Source organism: Mastigoproctus giganteus, chromosome 11 (genome assembly GCF_048544385.1).
Source record: "Mastigoproctus giganteus isolate SK-2022 chromosome 11, ASM4854438v1, whole genome shotgun sequence".
Taxonomy (NCBI): domain Eukaryota; kingdom Metazoa; phylum Arthropoda; class Arachnida; order Uropygi; family Thelyphonidae; genus Mastigoproctus; species Mastigoproctus giganteus.
Window position 1 is genome coordinate 75,132,253 of NC_143585.1, and position 26,875 is coordinate 75,159,127.

Genomic DNA, 26,875 nt, shown 5'->3' on the forward strand with positions numbered 1-26,875 from the left:
TAAAATATAAGCCAGTAGTATGGCAAAAACTGTAGAGCGAAAATTAACATAAAAATAACCCAAAGAAACAATCGAACGAAAAGAAAGAATAGATATAAATAGTAGCCCATAAACTCTTGTATAATTTCGAACTTTAAATCCAATTAAAACTATACAAAATTTAGACTAATGCCAATTATTTATTAATTTAGCGGTACCCCCCCGAGAGGTACCAGTTCCGAAAGACGTGAAATATCACCAAAAGAGGGTTAAAGGAACTACCAAACGATAACAAAATCAAAATAAATTAAAATAAAATATACTGACCATCATGCCCCATATCGACAGAGGACCACGAGGCCAATAATGGTCATGGAATCGCTGCATTTCAGTCGCTATACAAATCATCGCCATGGTGAAAAGATCGAAGTACCAATTCACCCTTCCTCCTCCGATCGATCCACCAATGCAGAGGATTTGCACGGCGGTGGTCCTTATGCAGCGAAAAATAAAATATAGAACACACAGCACTCTAGAGCAGAGCCACACCACTGACATACTGTAAGCTGAATCAGCTTATATAGAAGAAAAAAGGAAAATAGATGGCGGCACAGGCGTTGCTAAATTAGCATATCGACCCATTACTATTGAATTATATTAAATGTTAACAAAAGTTAAATTATAATAAAATAAATAATTAATAATAAAATAAAATAATAAATAAATAAATAATAATAAATAATTGGTCAGTCTATTTTATTTTAATTTATTTTGATTTTGCTATCATTTGGTAGTTCCTTTAACCCTCTTTTGGTGATATTTCACGTCTTTCGGAACTGGTACCTCTCGGGGGGGGGGGGGGGGGGGGACCGCTAAATTAATAAATAATTGGCATTAGTTTAAATTTTGTATAGTTTTAATTGATTTAAAGTTCGAAATTATACAAGGGTTTATGGGCTACTATTTATATCTATTCTTTCTTTTTGTTCGATTGTTTCTTTGGGTTATTTTTATGTTAATTTTCGCTCTACAGTTTTTGCCATACTACTGGCTTATATTTAATTTAATTTATTTAATTATTTATTTATTTATTCATTTCATTATAATTTAACTTTATTTAATATAATTCAATGATAGTATATATTTTGGCTTCATATGGAGGAATTGCAATATGCTGCCTCTAATGAATGCTTAATTATTTATTTTATTATAATTTAACTTTTGTTAACATTTAATATAATTCAATAGTAATGGGTCGATATGCTAATTTAGCAACGCCTGTGCCGCCATCTATTTTCCTTTTTTCTTCTATATAAGCTGATTCAGCTTACAGTATGTCAGTGGTGTGGCTCTGCTCTAGAGTGCTGTGTGTTCTATATTTTATTTTTCGCTGCATAAGGACCACCGCCGTGCAAATCCTCTGCATTGGTGGATCGATCGGAGGAGGAAGGGTGAATTGGTACTTCGATCTTTTCACCATGGCGAAGATTTGTATAGCGATTGAAATGCAGCGATTCCATGACCATTATTGGCCTCGTGGTCCTCTGTCGATATGGGGCATGATGGTCAGTATATTTTATTTTAATTTATTTTGATTTTGTTATCGTTTGGTAGTTCCTTTAACCCTCTTTTGGTGATATTTCACGTCTTTCGGAACTGGTACCTCTCGGGGGGGGTACCGCTAAATTAATAAATAATTGGCATTAGTCTAAATTTTGTATAGTTTTAATTGGATTTAAAGTTCGAAATTATACAAGGGTTTATGGGCTACTATTTATATCTATTCTTTCTTTTCGTTCGATTGTTTCTTTGGGTTATTTTTATGTTAATTTTCGCTCTACAGTTTTTGCCATACTACTGGCTTATATTTTATTTAATTTAAAATATTGGATATATATATATATATATATATATATGTGTGTGTGTGCCTGTTTCTCTGTGTGTATATATATATGTATGAACACTGGGTTTTCTGAAAAGAAAATTCAAAGTTTTATGTTTAAAACAACTCAACTTTATTCTTATTTTTACGTAAATATATAATAATAACTTTATTTATCATCAGGTGCGGTAGCCGAGTGGTCATTGTCAGGAGCAGGAGTGCAGTAGCACATGCTCTTTGAGTAGACCGGGGTTCAAGCCCCTGAGTGCTGAATACGGTCGATCTGCTAACTCGCACTGGACTAGCGTGGCAGATTATGGTCCATTTCCCTCAGCATGAATTGTTGAGGAGGCTTCCATCCTTCAGTGGGTTGATAATGGCTGCACTTTACTTTTTCTTTTTATCATCAATTTGCTATACATGAATGAATAAGTTAACCAGTTTTGGCAAATGCTGTTCCTAGGGCATTAGAGGTTTGGGTAAAGAGTTCAGTAGATTAAGAAGATTATGAAAATGCTTCATGCAGCTGGAATTGGTGCGGTGTCTTATTTTGGGCGATTTCAATTTATCACTTATTGATCAGAGCAAGTGGGAGGAGGAAAACTCACAATGGAACAATTTTTAAATCAACTGTGAGGTGAGGGTGACAAAGGCCATGTATGAGAAATCAGTCTAAGAGAGCAAAGAAAGCCTCTTTCTGGTCTCAAATGAGTCATATCTTTTTGACTCTTTCTTCACTGATTGTTTGTTCACTGATTAGTACATTCTTATTTGTTAGGCTGCTAACAAATAAGAAGGCACTATCTGCAGTGCCTTCAGATTTTCTTCTCAGAATTCTCAAATGTGTCTGGTTGCGATAAAGCAAACACTGTTATCAGAGTATCAAAGCGTTGCACAATCAGGTCACACAAATTATGGGCATTTGAATTGTTATGTACTCTCGTTTTTATCTTGTGGTGTTTATACACTTACATTATAAGTTTGCACAATATTTGCAGGATTTCACATTGGGAGTATGTACACCATGATCACACAGGTATAAACAGAGTGAACAGAAATGAGTTGCTAGTGAAAGGTATGGCTTCCTGTAGTTATATAAAGCTGAAAAGTCGCTTTATCACTCTCGAGACTCTCCTTGGTAGCAATGCAATGTGCTACCAACAGAAATTTAGATTTGAGCAATTTTTTGAAATTCATCTGGTATTGGCAGGTAAAATTTTTTGCATATTTGAAGTATTACTTTACTGATCTATAAATGAGAAAAATTTCAATTAAATTTTGATTGACAAGATGAGTTCCCTTGTCATTGGAGCACCTTCCAGAAATTGACTCTGCTGTCATATTTCTAACTGCAAACAGTTTGACTGAGCTTCTGTGCCACACTTCAAGAAGGCATTGCTAAAAGGAATCATTTCATAAGGGAAACATTCAAATGAGAGTTTTACTCTGAACTTAGTTACAATTCTGTATATATTATTATATGAAGTTCGTGCTGTATCTTTCCCTGAAATTTTATTGCTATTCAAGAAGTGGAAAAGATAAATTTTTTGCTAATGAAATTTTAAAATATTCAATTTCTTCAAAAGCCATTAACAAATCTAATCTACCAGCCTTGTCATTTGCATAGCTTTTTGGGAAGTTCAGCTTTTTTTTTTTTTTTTTTTCAGTTTACATTATTGACTATAAGTTGTAAATTTTAAAATTTTTAATAGTCTGGTTTGTTTATGCATTGCTAATAGGTTTTTTTGCAATACACTAAGTCCCAATCACATTTCTTAAACAAGTTAATTTTGTTTTAATCATCCCTTATTATTTTAGGATCCAGAAAGGTTAATTTTGCTGTTTCACTCACATCAGTAGTTGTTAATGGAGAATTATTTTATTGCTACTGTATAGGAGAACAGAAATTCATAAGTGTTTTTTGTTAATTTCTGGTCATTTGGAATAGGGACACTGTCATATACTGAAAAAACTCAAAATCAGTCAAAATAGACATACTGAAGAAATTCATCTTCTAGAGATTTGTTGAAATGTATATCTGACGACCTCTATACTGTTGCTTTTCAGCATTATTTATTTAAACTTTTCTCCATAAACATTCTTCCTCTGTCCTTAATTGATAGTATGGATTTGATTCTTTATAATAAAATTAGAGCTATGGCAAAATCATTTTTGTTTTTTTCCGAATAAATATGCTCTGATTCGGGTTAAGTCTAGCCTATCACAGGTGGCTTTTATCCAAATCTCCACCTTCGTTTTCTCTCTACACTGAATTTTACAACAGTTGTAATCAGTCATTAATCTATTTAGACTCTGTTTTGGACAGGATAAGATTGGAAAACTTGCTCCATGCCCATATGGTAGTTGAGCATTCCAGTCTCTTGCTAAAACTATTGGTTGCTATATCTGCCCATATAGACTTTTACCTCTATTACAACCTGATTGTTCTGTTGCATCCTCAGCTCAAGATAAAGCATACTAGCATCCTACTCTTCTTCTAACTCTTGTACTGAGAAACTCAGAAATCATTTACTACCATACTTGATATGTGCCACTTGATGCCTCCTGTGGTTTTCCAGCAGAAGGATGTTAGAAGAATTCTGACTAATCACAATGCTAAGAAATATTCAGGTGTTTATACCATTTCTCCACATGTTCACCAAACCCACTCCTTTGCTTGCTTTTGCTCTTTGTCGCCTTTTTACACTTTCTTATTGATATCCATCCAGTTCCCAAAAAGGTGACAAGTCACTCCTATCCACTAATCCTCCTCCCCATTGCATTTACCTCAGCTGTTTCCAATGTAATGGAGGAATCTATCAATTGCAGACCTCATAAACCATCTCAGAACCTTCCATCTGATCAATGATTGCCTGTATGGATTCTTTCAATGGACATATTTGAGGGAAAAGTTTGGAGAAACTCAAGCAGTTGCTCTTGATGCTTCTAATCTTTTGGTCATGTTTGGCACTGATTTAAACATTGCTGACCATCTTTTGGAATAAAGGTATTCGTTTTTCTCTTTGACTGCCCATTCTGGGTGATGGTAGGCAGCTCTCTGTTAATACTGTATCTCCTAATTTCTGCACTAATGATGGTGGTGTTCCCTAAAGTTCAGTTCTTTCTCCTACTCATTTCCTCTTGTATATTAATGACCTTCCACAAAACTTAGTTAATTTCAATCCTTCTAAAACTTGCTCATCATTTGTCACAGAAAAAATCTATGCACATTTTTGATGAAACTCAGATTTCTAGACAAGATCATATACCTCTTATAGGAATTAGCCTTACTTCTAATTTCTCCTTGTATAAGCACATGACAAATATTGCTTCCTTTGTGTAAAAAACTGGGTTTTTTTCTTTTTGCTCTCAGCAAAAAGAGAAGAAAAAAAAAAGTATTACTTTTCTTCTAAACAGCTATTCATTTTGTTTAAATCTTAAATTTGTCCTACTATGGAATATTGTTCCCATATCTGGGGGTGGTTTCCCCCAAAATCTCTCTCAAGAGTCTAGAGTATATTCAAAAGAAGTAGTTATATTTAATTAATGATTAATCTCTTGCAAAGTTTCTCCACTCTTGTCTCACAGACATTCTGCTGCATGAATGCTTTTCTATAGGTACTACCATAGGCACTGTTCTTTTGAAATAGCATATGTAATTCTTCTAATTTTTCCAAACCAGTCTGAAAATATGCAACAACTGGTCAGCATCCATTCATTGTCCAACTTAACATTCACAGAACCAACTCTTCCTCACTTATTCCTTCTGCTTTTGTTTTCTGGAACAACCTACCTTCACACACATTTCCTGAAAATTACAGTCTACAGAAATTCAAGTTAATGTCAACACGCATCCTCAGTCTTCTCAGCCTTCATCCCATACATAGTACTTACTACAGTTTCTAAATATGTTTAGTATTTCGTATAAAAGAAAATATTATATATGAGGTGTGTTTGTTAAATAACATGACCCTACGTGCACAGCCACTGCATACCAAGCATCCAATAAAATTGACAAAATGTCCAAAACAATTTTTGGACATTGTCTGAGAAAATGCTCAATTGTTGGATAGTCCCTTGCAATCTGAAATCTTCTGTGTGCCCTTGTACAAAGTGTGGCTATTAAGTAATGAGATTGCATCTGCAGCCACTACATGCCAAGTGTGAACTGTAAACAAAGGCACAGCAGTGTGCAGCTGTTACACATCAGGTACCACCTATAAAATAAAAGTACAGCAGTTGACCTTGAACCTTTCTTTAGTTGTCTCCCAAGTCACATTCCAGCATACTCATTTGCTTTGCAGTGAGACAGGTGTTCATTACCATGTGTTTTTGCAGTTGCCAGAAAAATGACAGACAAAAGAAACAAACAATTAATAAACCTCAGATTTTAGCAAAAAACTAAAGAAAACACCACCTGAAAGTTATGAGTTGTTAAGTCAAGTTTATGGGAATGATACATTAGCATTAGTAGAGGCATTTGATGCAAGAAAGCAAGCTTATGCAGCATCAGCCAAAAAAAAAAAAAAAAGAAAGAAACCACTTCCACTTCACCCCTCTGTTCGTTCAAAATACTTGTCCAGCTGAGCCTTTAACTTATTTAGGCTATCAACTTCAACGACAAGGGATGGAAGTCTGTTCCACCAACCAACCACCCGCTGGCTAAAGGCAAATTTCCGCACGTCTATCCTACATCTGTCTTTCCTCAATTTGAATTTATGCCCTCTCAGGTGATTATTCTGAGCGAGAGGAAGAATCCCATCAGCATTGAACGTGCTCAAACCATTCAAGGCTTTATACACCTCTATCAGATCACCTCGCTGGTGCCTAGTCTCCAGACACTGTAATTTGCAAAACTTAAGCCTTTCTTCGTAAGAGCACCCCTTTGTTCCATTCACTAATCTTGTTGCCCTTCTCTGTACTCGTTCCAGCAGCTCTACATCCTTCTTGAAATGAGGCCTCCAGACCTGTATACAGTACTCTAGGTGTGGCCTGACCATTGCCTTTTACAAGGGAATAATCACATCCATATCCCAGCTAGAAAAATTCCTATATATCATTGACAATACACCATGAGCTACTCTTGCAGCCCGTCTGCACTGCTCAGAGAACTTCATATCTGCCTGCACAACCACCCCCAGGTACCTTTCATTCTCTACCACTGTCGGTGTAGTACCACAGAGTTGATACGTTGCTCTGGGGTTGCTGTTTCCCATGTGTAGTACTTTACATTTGTCAATTTTAAACTTCATTTGCCACCTCTCAGCCCATCTGCTCAACCTTTCCAGATCCTGTTGCAGCAGCATAGTGTCAATAGTGTCCTTGACAACCCTGCCAACCTTTGTATCGTCTGCAAACTTTGACATTAAGCTTGATATACCATCATCAGTATCATTTATGAATACAGAAAACAATAATGGACCCAACACTGAGCCCTGAGGGACTCCACTAATAACATTAGTTCACGACGAGCAGTGTCCATTGATTACCACTCTCTTGTCTTCTCCCCCTCAGCCACCCCTTTATCCACAGCAGCAATTTGCCTCCAATGTCACACTGCTCCAATTTGTGCAGCAGTCTTCCATGTGCAACAGTATCAAAAGCCTTTCTAAGATCCAAGTATATAATATCAAAGTTATTCCCTGCATCCAGTTCTTTTGTGACTGCATCATAGTATCCAATCAAATTGGTCAGGGAAGACTTCCCCTTAACAAAACCATGCTGTGTCCGAGCTATAACTGAAGTCTTGTCTAAATGATCCTGCAGTGCTTCTTTAACTAGTGCCTCCATTAATTTTCCTGGAACAGAAGTTAAGCTCACAGGTCTATAATTAGTTGTGTCAGCCTTTGATCCTCCTTTGTGAATTGGGGTCACATTTGCACATCTCCAGTCTGTGGGTACCTCCCCTGAGTCCAAGGAAGCTCTCATAATTATGGCTAAGGGTTTGCTTACTTCCTCTGCTGCCTCCTTTAATATAACTGGATAGATCCCATCCACCCCGGGTACCTTTCTTGTGTTTATCTTCAACAGTTTCTCCTCCACTTTACTTTCAGTTATTACAAGATTCTCTAGCTTACTGCTAGAGTTGAATACACCTCTGGCTTTCCCCTCGCTAAATAACTCCTCATGTGTGAATGTCGATGCAAAATATTCATTTAGTTTGTTAGCTACCTGAGCAGGATCATCAACTGTTGACCCATCGATATCAAGTGGTCCAATCTGATTCATCCCCTTCCTTCTAGAGTTTACATAAATAAAGAACTCTTTGCTGTTTTTCTTTGCATCCCTTGCCAAAGATTTCTCGTAATCTGCCTTCGCCTGCCTAACCTCCTTTGTAACTTGGTTACAGATCAACTTGTATCTATCATAGGCTTCTGTGTCATGATAGATACATGTGAAGAGCTCGTGTTTGAGTGGCTAAAAGATTTTTAGAAGGAACAGAGAATGTGGAAGATGGTGAGTGACAAGGCCATCTAGCATCCATGAAAACTGATGAAAATGCAAATCAGGTAAGGACATTGATTAGAAGTGATCATTGTTTAAGCATTAGATGGTTGAATCAGAATTCAATATAGACAAAGAAACAGATAAACACATTTAACTGGAAATTTAGGCATGAGAAAAATGTGTACCAAGTTGGTGCTAGAAATTTTGAATGAAGATCAAAGGAAAATACTCCAAGTATGTGAAGATGCTTTGAAAAAAAATTGAAGAAGATCCAGACTTTCTAAGTACTCTAATTACTTCTGATGGAAGTTGGCTGTTCCAGTATGACCCAGAAACTAAAAGACACTCAGTGCAATGGAAGACTATCTCTGAGACCAAAAAAAAATAACAATGAAGTGCAAGAATGCAAGAAATTGACTGAATGTGTCCCACCAAATCAGACTGTTAATCAAACATACTACATTAAAGTTCTGACAAGGCTGCATGAAAAACAAAGGAAGAGACCTGAATTGTGGAAGGATGGTTAAACAGTGATCTCCAGTGGGACAAAGATAACTTAGTTGATTTCGATCCTAAAACTCAGTCCTGTGTTACATCTCCATTCTGCTCCTATGCTTATCTTTGATGACACTCTGAAGGTTAATTAATTAACCCCAGGGGCTCACTCTGGTGAGTATGGGTTTGGCACACTCAGGGTCCTGAGCTGGATATCATCATTCTTCTCTTTCTTGGTGATTCCCGTCTACTTTCGACACTCACTCACTCTGTGTCTCTCTCTCTCACCACATAGCTAATAATAATAATCAATAAATAAAAATCAGTCATAATAATAATAATGACTGATGATAATAATAATGATTGAATAATAATAATCATCTCTATCAAAATCTCTCTACTCTCTGTATCTTAGACGTTCTGTTTTTCTGCATGCCTTTTCTGTGGATTTTCCCATGGTCATATTATTCTGAATTGGCTTCTATAATTCCCATTTTCTCTCTCTCTCTCTCTCTCTCTCTCTCTCAAACCAGTCTGAATGCATGCTGCAACCAGTCAGCAACCTTTTACTGTCCAACTTCAAACTCTCAGAATGAACATTTCTTTTCCCTCATTTAATTCTTCAACTTCTGTTTTTTTTTTTTTTTTTTTCCTTTCATTTTTTCAACCTTTAACCCGTGCACGATACTAAGTACTATAGGTTCTAATACATTTTATGCTGGAGTTTTCATTTAAAAAAGCGTGGGCACCAACTTTCTTTTTCTTATAACGGTGCATAATTTGTGTAGTTAACTGAGCATATGATGGAAATATATATATATTTTTTTTTTTTCTTGTGAAGTACATTTCTCATGGATGTTTATTTCTTCTCCTGTTGATGAGTTTTTGAAGTGTTCAGTGTAATTACAGTGCGAGATAATATTCCAACTCCCCAGGCTACTTGAAATGTCTGTGTAATACAATGGCCAGCAAGAACCATTAGCCCTGTCTGTCAGTGCAAACCAACAAATAGCATGTGAATTCTTTTGTTTGATAAGCTTTTTTTTTTTTATAAACCAAAAAAAGTAGTAAAATGTGGACCGAGGTTTTTGGTCCACGTTTCACACAAGAACTTTGACTAGAACACATTATTTTTAAAATTTTCCAATGTAAAAGTTTATATGATTTACACTTTTTTTGGAACTATAAATATTTTAATGCAGTTTAAAATTTTCTCTTTGTTATGAGCTTTTTCTAATCAGCTTGAAATATGTTTTATTATATTTTCAATACTTTGTTTTTTAAAATTGTCATATAGTTCTCCCTCTAGAATGCAATAAAATAAACATAAAAATGAAGATAATAACATAAAAATGAAAATAATGACATAAAAATGAAGAAAAGAAGATAAACATAAAAATAAGCATAATAAACATAAAGAAGCCTAATTACACTAGCCAACAATATTTTTACCTCCACTAATATATCAGCTGTTTGCTATCAGTTGTTTATGCATAGATTTTGAAAATAATTCTTAAAATTTCATACCTTGTTGCAATCTCTACATATACACTAAACTCTTTAAAATCCAACACCTTTGTGAATTCAGATTTGTCAGATTAAAATTTTCTGTATTTTAATGAGGTATACCAGTGGTTGAGCAGTTTTAGCAGAGCATATTTCAGTGAATATTAAACACAAAGAACTGAATTTATTTGCATTTGTAAACATTTATATTGGCTGTCTTGCCTTTGCAGTCAGCAGGATTTGAATTGAATGGATAATTGGAATGGTCTAAATTTTCACTGCAGAACAAACTTGCCTCTGTAACAAGTCGCCTTTACTTGTAACAAATAGCATTATCTATATTACATTACAACTTTTATAACTGATTTCTTATACTGCATGGCAACTCACATTGTACTGCCATTTCATAGCTATTTTGTTTGCATGTTTTTGCTACAGACTACCTTGTATCTAATGAGGGACTGGTTAGTCATGAAACAGGCTGTCTGAGTAATTTCATCGTTTAAACAAATGGTAAGTTAACCTTTTGGAGAGGCAGTCTGTTGGAAAGTAGTGCAATATGAGACAACTCATTGCAGAAGCTTGCTTGCTCTGCTGCAAGGATCATGACCATTACATTATCTATGCAGTTTAAATCTTGCTGGCTGCAAAAACAGATTAAAGGATATAAAATACAAGAAGCTTTTAAAGAAAGAAAAATCACGTTTCTTTTGAATGCATTTTTTAAAGACAGATGGAGTCACTGATAAGAATGATGAATTGCTTTCTTAAAATTTCCTGATTATAAATTTTTTCTTTTTGTTTGTAAAACATGCAAGATTTTCAAAGAATTCTGAATTGTATTCTGGAAAGTGCCAGATTTTATAGTTTGGTGTATCTTACTACAATTTAGGGAAGTAGATATGATGTTGATCTGTTGTATTACTTGCAAATAATAATGTTTGCATATGCCCATATATGGCAGTAATGTTGGAGAGGATTAACATGTTTAGCCTTGTCTGTCTGCTTCCCATCGTTTCCTTTCAGTAATGGAAATATAGTTGTGTGAATACATATATAGTTTATCGGCATATCTATTACATATTATTTATTTCTTCTGTGTTTTTCTTAGTATTGTATTAAAATGTTTAAGCAGAAGCAAAGGAAGTGTCTGAATCACCCTGACAATTTCTGTTACGTGTATGGTTGTCAAATGAACTAATGAGACTCGTGGCAGAGAAGAAAAATGCATGGGATGCATATAAATTATCAGGTGACATAGAGAAGCCTATGGCAGATATAAGCTAGTCTGTAATCAGTCACAAAGGAGGTTAGGCAGTTAAATTTTTTTTTTGCTAATGCTGCATAAGCTCATACACTTGCTTTCTTGCATCACATGCCAAGATCTATTATTATTACTATTACAACAAAAACTCATGGGAAGAAAATGTGCAGTATTTTTTCCCGAATATGCATATTCTTTGTACTTTGATTGCAAGGAAGATTGATGATCAGGACAAAACTTCTGATCCACATATGTGCTGTATTACTTGTATCACAAATTTGAGGATGTGGCACTGTGAAAATTAAAAGGTTGCCTTTTGCTATTCTAATTGGTTGTAAGAACCATGCAACCACACTGATAGTTACCATTTATACATGACAGAAATATCAGGGATGTCTAGAAAAAGGTATATCATCAAATATCCAAAATATCATATGCAATATAGCAAGAATTCACGTGTTTTAGCCTTCACTGGACTGTCCACTTAATTAAGCAAGAAGAGTTGAACGATTTAGTTCATGATTTAAACTTATCTCAAGTGCAAGTGGAACTCCTTGGTTATGAGAGTGGAAGTTACTTGAAGCAGAAACTAAAATTACAGTGTATTGTAAATGTCACAAAATATTTTTTATGGAAGATAGTATGTGTTTCTATAAAGAAATTAGGTCTTCTGAATGAACTGAGCATAGTTCTAATGAATGGCATATATTTATTGATAGCTGAACATTAAGTTCAAAAGCAGGGGAAATGCATTCCCATCAGTTCCTCTACTTCATACTGTTAACTTGAAAGAAACTAAGGTGTCCAAGATCCTGAGTTCTCAGTAAAGTAAAGTAAAGTGCAGCCATTATCAACCCACTGCAGGATGGAAGCCTCCTCAACAATTCATGCTGAGGGAAATGGACCATAATCTGCCACGCTGGTCCAGTGCGGGTTGGCAGATCGACCGTAGTCAGCAGTCAGGGGCTTGAACCCAGGTCTACTCAAAGAGCGTGTGCTACTGCACTCCCGCTCCTGCCCACTCGGCGAGTTCTCAGTGGTGGTCCTCAAATAAATTGATTACTCATTGGTCTACAGGGAGGTTTCACAAAATAGTGTTGTGTTCTATGTTTTTGGGACAGTCATGCAACAGAAAACCGCTGTATTATGTAGCAGTGGGAAAAGAGGAAGGAATTTTTACAGTGGAGAAGTAATATAAAATATGTTCCACTGGTTGAACTTACTCCTTTGCATATAAAGCTGAATTAATGAAGATGTTAAAGCTCTGTATATAAAGAGGGAAATGGATTCTGGGAAGTGTTTCCTAAGGGAAGTGTTTCCCAATTTAAAGATGCAAAACTGAAAGAAGTAATTTTCATTGGACTTAAAATAATGGAACCACCACAAAGATGTATGGTGTTTTGAACTATGGGATATTGACCTAGCAGTTCAGTAACCTGTAGTTAAAAACTGCTAGTTCAGTAACCTGTAGTTCAAAACTTCTAGTTCAGTAACCTACCGTCATTTAAAACAGTTGGCATGGATTTCTTGAAAGAAGGAAGGAAGATAATTACTAATCTCTTCTATTAACTTTACTGCAATGTTATTAAGATACGGGCCGTCGAATGTCTTTGAAAATTCATTTTCTTTATTCCCATCTCAGTTTTTTTCCTCTCAGAACTTGGGAGGTAAGTGATTTTTCATTAGGACATCCATGGGGAAAAAGCAGTACCAGGGTCACTGGGATACCACTGATTTCTTAATTGGGAAAGCAAAATGGACTCTAAGAAAAACTGAGTGGCAAACATTTCTAAGGAAATAGAATATATGTAGTACATTGTTTGTTTGATTAAAGTATTTTAAAATGAGTAAGACAGTTTTGAGATAGCATGTGTTATGTATCTGAAATTGATCATTCATTAGGTTACTAAAATTTCATTATATTTTTCAGTGGAAACATGCCAGAGATGTGATTTTGGTATTATTAGAATCAGCAATTTTTGCGCAAGAAGTACAATTTTTTTTTTTTTTTTGGATCAGTGTTATCATCTATTAGTTAACTTCACTTCACTGCAAAGTATAATCATATTCGGGTTTCCCCATGCTTCTGACTTAATGCCCATACTGTTAACAGTTCACAGTGAGAAGCCATCTCGTGTAGCTCAAATGAATAAATTGTGTGTAACTTGGCAGGAGGCTTTCAGCCTATAAAACCAAAAACATGGATGCCATGTTAAACATCTATTTACATTTCAACAAATCTGTATATAATATTAAACATGAAGTCACCTTTTATTCTAAACTGCATCAAATTCTAATTATTTAATTTTATTTATTTATTTATTTATTTAATTTGATTATTTATTAATGCAGGGTCCATTCAATACCTTCAGGATTCCACAAGATAAGGAATGTGATTGGACAGGTCTTAAATTTAGTCCTGATGGCAAAACAATTCTGATATCTACCAATGGACCTGTTAATCATCTTCTTGATGCTTACCAAGGTTTACCTCTGCAGACACTTACGGTAACTATTTTTACTTAGTTATTTTCCTAGCTGTTAAATGACTGATTTTGTAATTTAATGATATGGTGTGAGATGCTGAGAAGTTATTGTAGCTAGTAAAAACTGCATTGTACGTTAGAGAAAATAAAGTTTTATTCTGATTGTGCTAACCTTTTATAATGCATACCTCCCAACTCTTCATATTTAGTCCGAAGATTTCTAATAATCAAGTGTGTCTTTCAGTTTTTTGATGCTTAATTTAGTTTAGTTTTCTTCTGGCTTTTAATAGTTTATTTTTCAAATACACAGATGGTATTTTTATTATTATTTTTCCTTTGCAACTATTTGTACCCAGCATAACATATGCAATCAGCATCATATCTTAAAGGTTATTAATTAATATCAATACATTTTATTTATTTATTCATAAATTTCATTCTTCTCAGATACAACAATTAATGAGCCCATTGTTTTAACTCTTGAGAAATCAACATATAGTTGCTCGTGACTGAATACACGTTTCGGAAGGTATAAGCATATTCTTTCAAAAGTCTGTCCCTGTGACTTGTTGATGGTCATTTAAAATGCTAAATGTATAACTGTCTTCTTTTGAATTTGAAAGGCACATTCTTATCACATAGAATAAGAGGTATTCATGGTATAAGAACAGCATCTAAGTTCAATCCATCTATTACGCAAGCCTCTGTGATGTGTCTTTGTAGACACGTAATTATCAATCTTGTTCCATTGCAGAGTCCCCTTGATGGCATAAGATTCCATAGTAGCATGATTACAGCACCTACTTTCAGTTTTAGCTTGTGAGGAAGCATTCCTGTTGATATTAAGGTGTTGAAAAATTCTTCAGGGTATGCCAGATGCTCACTTGATTCATCGCTTGCTACAGTATCCACACTTTTGTAAACAGTCACTTCTCTGGGAATACGGTCTAACACTTTGTTGTTCAGTTCCAAAAAATCCTCATTTGTAACACTTAGTATTGCCCTGCCTTTGAGTTGCTGAGCTGTAACAGTGTTGAATGTCACCAAAGAGTTGTTCTACACGGTCTTGTGTGTTTGAAAAACAGGCTATAGATAAACTTATAGTTGCACCACTTCTTCCATCGCCTACTTCTAATAGCCAGCCTGAAAAGTCCTTCTCGCTTGCTATTGTTCGCATATTACGTGTAAGTTTCAGTACATGGAATTGGGTCCATAGTCTATGTTTCTTTATATAGCTGGCAACTGTTACAGTTCTTGAGCATCATGGTATCACCGGTAGGACTTGTCTGAAGTCTCTGCCTAGAAGTATAACTTTCCCTCCAAAAGACTTGTCTAATCCTGTCAGATCGCACAGTAGTCTGTCTACTGCTTGAAAGGCGGGAATGCGAGTCATTGGTGCTCCATCTCACATTATCAAGTTTTGATTGTAGAAGTGCCTTAGCTTCCTCTGTGTTTGGCTTTAACACAGGAAATGCAATTCAGAAGCAGAAGTATCTTGAATGTAGAGTGAGCAGTTCTGCCTCCTAACAGAGTTGCTGAAATACCTGCAGACGCAATAGGAGTAACACTGTCTCCCTTGCCTCGTATGGTGTGTAGTACAATTGAGTAAAGAAATGTTTTTCCAGTTCCAGCCAGACCATCTAAAAAAAGCAGTTATGATTAGTGTTTGACTTATTGTATATGTTGTCAAGAATAATGTCAAAATCCATTTTTAGTTTGTTGTTTAATTTTTCTGTATTTGTGATCGCTTTAGCTTGTTCTTCCAAAACGTCAAATGATTGCCTATGCAGAGGTGCTGTCATCATTTCAACAGCTGGCAGATGCACTTTTCGAAGGCTCAGACCATAATTTTTCAACATTTTGTTTATTTCTACAAGAGCATAGAGAAGGCCACAGTTTCTTCAGAATAATGTCCTATGAAATCTTTACTTATGCCCTGCTTATGTCTTTCCCATAGTTCAGGTACATCTTCAGGTTCTCCAAATCCACATATCATTGCAAACAGTAACTGTATATAACTTGGTGTGTGTTCCTCGATTGCTTCGGAAAGTGTGTCGTGCCATATCCTGTCTCCTTTGAAAAGTCCATGTTTTCTGCAAGCTTGCTGAAATGTTTCAGAGTTATCCATTGACTGTTCGCAAATGCTCAAAACTTGTAGGAAGCATGCGTAGATAGTAGCTTGCTGCCTTGAACACTTACAACAGGCATAAGTCCGATAACAGCATCTCCACCTCTTTGCCTACATTTCCATTTGCCTGATTTTTTTCTCAAATACGCAGTACTTAGGTATCTCTGTGTAATTTAATAGCGTTGCTTGCACATCTGTTCTGCTTGATTCAAACCATACCTCTAGCATGGTCTTTGTAAACATTTCCCACTGCAAGGCCTCCTCTTCTCTGCCCTCTTAGAAGATCACTTGCTGTTGATCAGGTAGGTGTACTGCCAATCTTATAATGGAGTGCGAATTCTCCGACATCGGAAACTCAATCAAATGCCACATTGCTTCAGGTGCGCTAACGTACCACGGCGCCTACGTAACCAGGTGGGCAGGAGCGGTAGTGCATAGCACACGCTTTTTGATTAGACCGGGGTTCGAGCCTGTGACCACCAAATACGGAGGATGCGGAAAGGTCAGGGAATGACCACCGCATATCCCTGGAGCAATATGGCCTTAGTTGCTAATTCTCCTAAAAACCAAATAACAACAACAACAACACCATCTAATCTAAGTACCAACAGTACCATCCATCTAAGAAAGTTTAAATCTCATCAAAGACCGAATTATCATCTGTACCTTGCCTCTGCAATCTTACAGATGCCACATCATGACCTTTATAAACATATTTATAGAGGTACTTTACACGCTTCATAGAGGCACACACTTCCACATTAATGTGGGCATTGAATTTCTTTGCCAGCCATGGATTATAAGGTATAATTCTAATGATATTATAGTCATCAGGCCTATAAAACACTCCTAAGAGTGGGAGTGTGTTATAGGCCTAATGACTCGAATGAGTACAACGAACAATTGTACAGAGAAATCGAGTGAGCTAGTAAATCAGAATGTCTTATAATTTTAACTTTCCAGATATTGACTGGAACTTGTGGATTGGTCACTCGCACACTAGCAAGACTTTTGTGAATTTATTGGATGATTGTTTTCTGCAGCAGCATGTTCAAGAGGCAACCAGAGGGGGTACTACTCTTGAGCTGGTTACAAACAGTGATCATTCATGTATTAAGAATTTGCGATAAAGGAACCACTAGGAGGCAGGGATAAGTGTCCTGATGTGGGATTTACTTAAAGATATAATTACCATCAGGGGTATGATAATTATATCTTTAAGTAAAAAAGGAAAGGGTTTTTGCTTCCGTAAAGGTGACTACAGTGGTCTCAGACAGTTTTAAATTCTGTATAGTGGGACCAACTGATGATGTTGCCAACAGCAAATTCTAAGTGGGAAGCATTCGAGGGATTAATCATGGAAGCTACTAGACATTTCATACCTATTAAGAAATATTGTTCAAGGTTTTGGCCTAAATGGTTGTCAAACGAACTAATGAGACTCGTGGCAGAGAAGAAAAATGCATGAGATGCATATAAATTATCAGGCAACACAGAACCTATAGCAGATATAAGCTTATTCTGTAATCAAGTCACAAAGAAGATTAGGCAAGTGAAGGCAGATTAAGAGAAATCTTCGGCAAAGGATGCTAAGAAAAACAGCAAGGACTTCTTTACTTATATAAACTCTATAAGGAAGGGGATGAATCAGATTGGTCCACTTGATATCGATGGTTCGACAGTTGATGATCCTGCCAAGAGAGCAAACAAACTGAATGAGTATTTTACATCTATATTCACACATTAGGAGTTATTAAGGAAGGAAAATGCCAGAAGGTTATCAAATTGTAGCAGGGTGCTTAATGATTTTGTAATAGCTGAGAGCAAAGTGGAGGAGAAATTGTTGAAGTTAAACATAAGAAAGACATCTGGGATGGATGGGATCTATCCAGTTATATTGAAGGAGGTGGCAAAGGAACTAAGCAAACTCCTTAGCCATAATTATGAGAGCATCCTTGGACTCGAGGGAGGTCCCCACAGACTGGAGATGTGCAAATGTATCCCCAATTCACAAAGGGGGATCAAGGGGTGACACGAGTAATTACAGACCAGTTAGTTTAACTTCTGTTCCAGGTAAAATATGGGGTCACTGGTTAAAGATGCATTGCAGGATCATCTAGACAAGACTGAAGCAATAATTCAGACACAGCATGGATTTGTTAAGGGAAAGTCTTGTCTGACAAATTTGATTGGATACTATGATGTGGTTACAAAGGAACTGGATATAAAAAATAATTTTGATATCATATACTTGGATTTCAGGAAAGCTTTTGACACTGTTATGCACTGAAGACTACTGTACAAATTGGAGCAGAATGGTATTAAGGGTAAGTTGCTACAATGGATAAAACGGTAGTTGAGTGGGAGAAGACAGAGGGTGGTAACCAATGGACTCTACTCTTCGTGGACTAATGTTGTTAGTGGAGTTCCACAGGGTTCGGTGTTGGGCCCACTTGTTTTATATATTTATCAATGAGATTGATGAAGGTATATCAGGCTTATTGTCAAAGTTTGCAGATGATGCAAAGGTTGGCAGGGTTGTTAATGACAGTAATGGCAGTTCTACTGCAACGGGATCTAGAAAATTTGGGCAGATGTGCTGAGAAGTGGCAACTGAAGTTTAACCTTGTCAATTGCAAAGTTCTGCATACGGGTAGAAGTAACCCCAGAGGAACGTACCAATTGTGTGGTACTACACTTAGGGTGGTAGAAAATAAAAAAGACTTGGGAGTAATTGTGCAGTCAGATATGAAGTTTTCTGAGCAATGCAGACAGGCTGAAGAGCAGGTCATGGGGTTTTGTCAATGACATACAGGAATTTTGCTAGCAGGGAAAAGGAGGTGATTATCCCTTTGTATAAGGAAATGGTCAGGACATGCCTCGAGTACTGCGTACAGGTCTGGAGGCCTCATTTTCAGGAAGGATGCAGATTTGCTTGAGTATGTACAGAGAAGGGCATCAAGATTGGTGAGGGGAATGAAGGGATCCTCTTACCAAGAGAGGCTTAAGTTCTGTAAATTGCAGTGGCTAGAGACTAGGCACCTGTGAGGTGATCTGATTGAGGTGTATTGGTCTTGAATGGGTTGAGCATGCTGAATTCTGATGGGATTCTTCCACTTTCTCAGTTTACGAAAAAAGGGGTATAAATTCAAATTGAGGAAAGACAGTTGTAGAATAGATGTGTGGAAATTTGCCTTTAGCCAGCGGATGGTTAATTGCTGGAACAAACTTCCATCTGTCGTGGAAGTTGATAGGTTAAATAAATTTAAGGAGGAACTGGACAAACATTTAGAGGCAATGGTTGTGTGAATTTTTTTTTTTTTTTTTTTTTTTGTTGATGCTATGTAAGCTCATATGCTTGCTTTCTTGCATCACATGCCTCTATTACTATTACAATCCATCTATTGTCCACGTCATACTTTCCTACTTTAACAGCAGGTCCTTCTCTTCTCTTATATATCGGATAGCCATTAAATTCTTTTCTGTTATATCTATAAACTCTTCTGGAAATCCCTTACTGCATGCACCTAGATTGTGCATTGAGTGCACCGGAGGGACGATATATAGCATGCACTTTGTGAGTTTTCAAACAACCTTGGATTTGTTTTTTGCTTTGTTTTAAACATGGTAGCTTTGTGCTTACGACTCTGTCAATGTCTTCCTTTCTGTGTATTTTCGAATCTGTAGACAGTGTGAGAGGTATGTGTGCATGTGGTAGTCAAGGTTCTGTAACTCTATCATGTAGATGAAGGCTATCACAGTACCAAAAAGATTCCGCTTGAGAATTTTGTCAAGCAGTTCTGCAAGTTTTATTTTGAACACTTGCACAGTTGTCTGGTCTGTGTTCGGGTCGTTGCTTCCCTTCCATTGCATTTACAATCTCAGGCCAGGCAGGATTGCAAGTAAATGTAACGAATATATCAGGTCTCCCAAACTTTCGTACAATTTCCATCGCATCTTGATAGTTTTGTTGCATGTACCTTGGGCTGCCTTGGAAAGTCGAAGGCAGAATTATCATCTTCCCTGCTCTCAAATTTTGGTTCTGAGCTCTTGCTTCTACTGCATCCAATAGTCCACGGTACATTTCCACTTGTAGATCTTTCTACTTATGGTGTAAATAGTTTAATCTAGATCCTTCAGTCTTCACAGAGGTGTCTACAATATATCGCTGAAATAATTTCTCACTGTTATGAATTAGGCTAAAACCAGATTTCAACACAAGTCTATAAGCAAAGAATTGTAACTGTGTTACTCTAATACATTTTGCGGTTCTTCTTTCTTCTGTGTGTTGTAGTTCGTCGTGGCAACCACCTTCTCCACACAGGAATAGCAACAGATACATGATAGGATCTCCATTCTTGTTTAGTGTGATATAATTCTACAGCAGTCACTTGTGGGATATATGCATTTACAGGTGGTTCCCCATCTTCTCCAATGAATATTGCAGCAACCTCTGTTTTGGATGTATAAATACCATGCACACGTTCATTGTTGGATTGGTCTGGGTTATTTGACTTGTTTATATGACTCAGCAAATTTGTTAACTTGTCGCAGCATCTTGTCCAATTGTTGCATTACTTCGGCCTTGCACCCTTGGTTTATTGTTTTTCAAGCCATTTTGTTGTTGCTTCAGCAGAATCGAAAATATAAAGTTGTCCATATCCTGGCTTATTTGCCTCATTTGTATATAGCAGTGAGACCAAATGGTAAATCTGGCCATGTATTCTAAAACAGTATGGACCATTTCCAGGCAGTGATTTAATATCTGCGCTCATTGATGCAAATGCCAATGGTGAATTTTACTCTCATATATGTTCTCTGTAGTTATTTGCTTCACGTGTATTCCCTGTAAGCAGCTGTCGTAATAGTGTGTGTGTGTGTGTGTGTGTCAGACAGTGGGTCAAGTGAAACCTTTCCATCATGACAGCATTTAGTGTATTTATTCGATGTGTTTAACTCATGTCCCCAATATCTTGCATTGCCATACTCACATGTGTCTGATACTCGTATATTGTAACACGCATTTCCTATGTCATGCTTTTTCAGATCCAGATTAACAGACTGAAATGAGTGTCTCGTTTCGGTCTCTTAGTCTATTAGATCTCTTCTCTAATGTTTCATTAGCATTTATTTTACGGTTTCTCAAATATAAGTTCAGCTTTTTATCTGAGTGAAGACAGATAAACGGTCAAAATAGCAGTTACCTTTCAGGCATATCTTGCCTTTCTTCAGTCGAAAAACGTTAGTACAAAAATTAATAAAGAATGCTCGGTATGGTGGTCATGCAAGGTGAACCATGTGAACGGGTGCTGGCAACAATTAGCAGTTGTTGCCAGTTGCTAATTGTTGGGCAGCATACCTAAGCATTTTATATACATCAGGCCCTCGTTATAACGCGGTTCGCTTTACGCTGATTCGCTATAACGCTGTCACAAATCACTATAATGCTTTTTTACAGATTGCGTTTTTGGCATATTTAACAATATCATTTGATTTGATGGAGTTGATAGCTTGAAAATTAATAGCAAAACAGCATTAAAAAGTTTCCTCACGCTGACTTTAGAAATTTTCTCGCACGCAATTGCAGTATAGTGATTTGTTATGTAGTTCCAGGATCAACATTTTAAAAAATGATCAAGTATATTTCTTGTAATATTTGCGTTATATGCATTTATCCGAAGTCTAGTCATCACTCAGTACAGTATTAGACATCGTGCTTAACGGACAGTTTATTCAAACATTGTATCATAACTAATGCAACCAATGCAGTTACATTTTTGAAGAGTTAATAATGGTGGATAAGAATGAAAAAGCAACGTCTGAATGCAATACGAAGACTACAAATGTAAGAAAAGACTGAATTTGAAAATTAAATTAGACGTTTTGGAGTGAATCAATTCCGGTCAATGACAAGCGGATGTGTGCCCTAATTTAGGACTGGCAAGTTTAACTGTAAGAACAATTATAAAAAATAAAGAATTAATTTTAGCAGCGGGAAAGACAGCTGTTCCACTGCAAACAACTAGGGCTAAGCTGGCTATTAGGATTGAAATGGAGAGACTTCAACTAATTTTATTGAAGATAATATCCAATGCAGAATTCAGTTAAGTTAAATATTATAATTAGAGAGAGAGAGAGAGAGATTAGCCTATATGATGAGCTGAAGAAAACTCACCTAAAAAAAAATGTGGAACCATTTAAAACTAGTAGGGGCTGGTTGAATAGATTTAAAATCCAGGTAGATGCCACAAATTCAGATCCAAGGAGCCGAAACTTTCAAAAAAGAACTTGTTAAAATTATTGAAGAGGGGTATCATGTGTTATACTTCTCAACAAGTTTTTAACATAAATGAAGCAGAACTTTTTTGGAAACGAATGCCTAAAAGAAGTTTCATATTGAAAGAAGAAAAAAACATGCCAGGTTTCAAAGCAGCAAAGGATCGGTTCACTTGATTGTTGGGTGTTAATGCTGCAGGGGATTTAAAATTAAAACCGCTTTTAGTTTACCAGGAAGAGGGCCAAAGTACAACCCAAAATTGACACATTTTTCATGATTAAATTCATCAATTAAATTAAATCAATTAAGGTCAATTAAATTCATGATTTTAATTGGAATTTTAAGTTTAATTTTGATACTTAAGTAGTTACCACATAATTATATACGTATGTAATGCAGAATATTTTATATGTACAAATATTTGAATATTAAATATTTTGACCGACATTTGCGCTTCTTTTCACTACCTTTTATTATTGATTAGAAATATCCTATGGCACCGACCGCAACCCACAAATACATATGTTACCTTATGGGAATGCGGCACTTGCCTAGTGCTGATTCACTTAGCAATTTTTCCAGATCGAATTATCAGCGTTAAGTGGAGGTCACCTGTATATAGATTATCGTCCAGTCAAGACTAATGGTATGCACTTAAAAACAGCTTAAGAGATTGTTCTGCTCATGTTTATCCTAAGTATAGTAGCTACATGCCTTTATATGTTTATTTTCATTTTTGGTTATTAGAGGCATATGATATTCTGCATAAATCTTTAGTCATTTACCCAAGAATAAAAATTCTTCATTTTCATATGCTGAGAAAATGTTATTTTATTTTTCATTACAGATGTTCTTCACAACTTTTTGCCTTACCATTATATTTATTCCATATACAGGCAACCCCCATATAATGCGGTACTTGTACAACGTGGATTTGCACTAACACAATTGATAAATTGTGGCAATCCTCGCACAAAACGGTACTTCTAAAACAAGGTTTTGCTCTAACACAGTTGATAAATTGTGGCAATCCTTGCACAAGACAGTACTTCTAAAACAAGGTTTCACTCTAACACGGTTTGAAAATTGCTGGAAATCTATCATTAGCATTAGTAGAGGCATATGATGCAAGGAAGCAAGCTTATGCAGCATCAGCGAAAAAAAACTCCCATTTCACCCCTTCATTCGTTCCAAATGCCTGTCCAGCTCAGCCTTAAATTTATTTAGGCTCAACTTCCACAACAAAAGATGGAAATCTGTTCCACCAATCAACTATTCACTGGCTAAAAGCAAATTTGCGCACATCTATTCTACAATTGTCTTTCCTCGATTTGAATCTGTGCCCACTGAAGTTCTTAATATGAGCAAGAGGAAGAATCCCATCAGCATTCAGCTTGCTCAACCCATTCAAGGCCTTATACACCTCAATCAAATAACCTCGCAGGTATGTACTCTCCAGGTGCAATTTGCTGAACTACAGCCTTTCTTGGTAAGAGCACCCCTTTGTTCCCCTCACCAATCTTGTTGCCCTTCTTTGTACACATTCTATAAACTTTACATCCTTCCTAAAATGAGGCCTCCAGACCTGTACACAATACTCTAGGTGTGGCCTGATCGTTGCCTTGTATAACGGGATAATCACCTCCTTGTCCCTCCTATATATCATTGACAAGACTCTATGACCTGCCCTGGTAGCCCATCTACACTGATCAGTGAACTTCATATTTGACTACACAATTACCCCCAGGACTTTTTCACTTTCCACTTCCCTGAGTGTAGTACCACACAGTTGGTACGTTTCGCTTCGGTTATCCATATGCAGTACTTTGCATTTGTCAATGTTAAACTTCAGTTGCCACTTCTTAGCCCATTTGCCCAACTTATCTAGATCCAGTTGGAGTAGCATACTGTCGCTAACAACCCTGCCAACCTTCGTACCATCTGGAAACGTGGACATTAAACCTGCTATACCTTCATCAGTATCATTGATAAATATACAAAACAACAATGGGTCCAACACCGAACCCTGAGGAACTCCACTAATAACATTTGTCCACGAAGAGCAGTGTTCATTGATTACCACTCTCTGTCGTCTCCCACTCATGGTAGCAACTTACCCTTAATGCCATACCTCTCCAATTTGTACAGCAGTCTTCTTCCATATGCAACAGTACAAAAGCTTTCCTGATATCCAAGTATATGATATCAAAATTATTTTTGGCATTCGTTTCCTTTGTGACCACATCATAGTATCCACTCAAATTGGTCAGACAAGACCTCCCTTTAACAAACCATGCTGTGTCTTAACTATTACTACAGTCTTGTCTAGATGATCCTGCAATGCTTCTTTAACTAGTGATTCCATTATTTTCCCCGGAACACAAGTTAAACTAACAGGTCTATAGTTACTTGTGTCACCTTTTTGAACCCCCTTTGTGAATTAGTGATACATTTGCACACCTCCAGTCCAACGGGACCTCCCCTGAGTCCAAGGAGTCAACCCATCTATGTTAAGTGGTCCAATCTGATTCATCCCTTTCCTTCTAGAGTTTACATAAGTAAAGAACTCTGCTATTTTTCTATGCATCCTTAGCCAAGGATTTCTCGTAATCATCCTTCGCCTGCCTAACTTCCTTTGTGACTTGATTACAGACTAGTTTATATCAGTCCTAGGCTTCTATGTCACCTGATACTTTATATGGATCTCATACATTTTTCTTCTCTGCCACCAGCCTCATTAGTTCATCTGACATCCATTTATGCCTAAACCTTGAACTGCATTTCTTAGTTGGAATGAAAAGCCCAGTAGCCTCCACAATTAAGTCCCTGAAGGCATCCCATTTAAAATTCAACGTTGGTAATATCATAGTTGATTCCACTGTACAGAATTTAAAAACTGTCTGAGATCCCTGTAGTCACCTTTATGAAAGCAAAAGCCCTTCCCTTTAGCCTTGATGGTAGTTACATCTTTAAGTAATTCCCACATCAGTATATTGTGATCACTGTCACCCAGTGGTTACTTTATCTGCAAATTCTTAATGAATGAATAATCACTGCTGATAATCAGATCAAGAGTATTACTCCCTCTGGTTGCCTCTTGAACATGTTGCTCTAGAAAACAGTCATCCAGTAAATCCACAAAAGTCTTGGTAGTGTGCAAGTGACCAACTCACAAGTTCAGTCAGTATCTGGAAGGTTCAAATTCCCCATTATAAGATATTCTGATTTACTGGCCCACTATTTCTCTGCACATATAACTACTATAGCAGATTCCTTAGGTCTATAACAGATTCCTACTCTCATTTTTGCTTTCCCAGTGCTTATGTCACACCAAACACACTCAACATTGCATTGTCCACCAACATCAATTGGATGCACTTCCTTAGATTTTATATGTTTCTTAACTAACAGCATAACCCTCCTCCCTTCCTGTCCTGTCTATTCTTTCTGTAAAAATTGTACTCCCTAAACTCCAATTCTGCACTGCTTATGTCTGTGTGACACCACGTCTCTGATATCCCAACAGTATCTGCCTTTGATGTCTTGACTAGCACTCCTCTCCTAACACGGTATTTTTGAGCTTTTGTGCTGCGAAAACCCTGTTATTATGTTAATGTAATTTTCAAATTTTTTTTCATTCCTTTTTGTGAATACCTGTTGTTGACTTACTAGTTGTTATTGCCTTCGTGGTATTTTTCTAAAGCACATTTCTGGGAGGTTACTACCATAAAACAATAAAAACAATTTGTAGTTTCCGGCTTATTGGTCTTTTCTGTTATATCAATTATAAAAGGGTAGTAAACTCGATCTTCTTGAATTTGCTATAGTGCCGATAGCTGGAATTCTGTGGGTTTTTACTTTATTATGTTGAAATGTGTTTCCCCTTCCATGAAATATTCAATCATATAAAAAAATATATAATCAGAAACTCATTACTCCATATCTCACTTGTGCGTATCGTATTCTTTGTTATTAATTGCTTATACTTTTTACTGTTTTAAATTTTACAACCAAAAAAAAAAGTCAGCCAACAGAAATATCAATTAGTATGTACATATTACAGTATGTATTAATTAAACTATATATGTAAGCATAAATTTATTTTTGTTTTGTTAACTGGAACATATTCTTCCGATTTTCATGTATCATATAAAGCGGGGGTCCACTGTATTTTGTTGGGAGATCCCTGGGTTAGGTTCTGTGCTATCGAACTTGTGCTTGTTTGAGACCATAAAAAATAATTGCGACTTCTAAGCGTGCAGTTCGTGACTTTTAAAGAGAGCAGAAGGTACACAAAATCTAGATGCTGCAGAAGAGATTGTGCTTAGCAGTGATGGAGGGAGAACATTAAAAATTCTTCCGATTTTCATGTATCATATAAAGCGGGGGTCCACTGTATTTTGTTGGGAGA

The 26,875-nt window shown here is 36.5% G+C and overlaps 1 protein-coding gene across 1 annotated transcript in view; it reads left to right on the top strand.

Moving 5' to 3' along the window:
* LOC150078133 (WD repeat-containing protein 82-like) overlaps window positions 1–26,875 on the top strand; it is a 144,642-nt gene that overhangs the window by 79,152 nt on the left and 38,615 nt on the right. Inside the window, exon 6 of the mRNA XM_090384473.1 lies at window positions 13,926–14,081. Within this exon, the coding sequence (XP_090240599.1) occupies window positions 13,926–14,081 (156 nt within the window). The remainder of the gene's footprint in view (window positions 1–13,925; window positions 14,082–26,875) is intronic.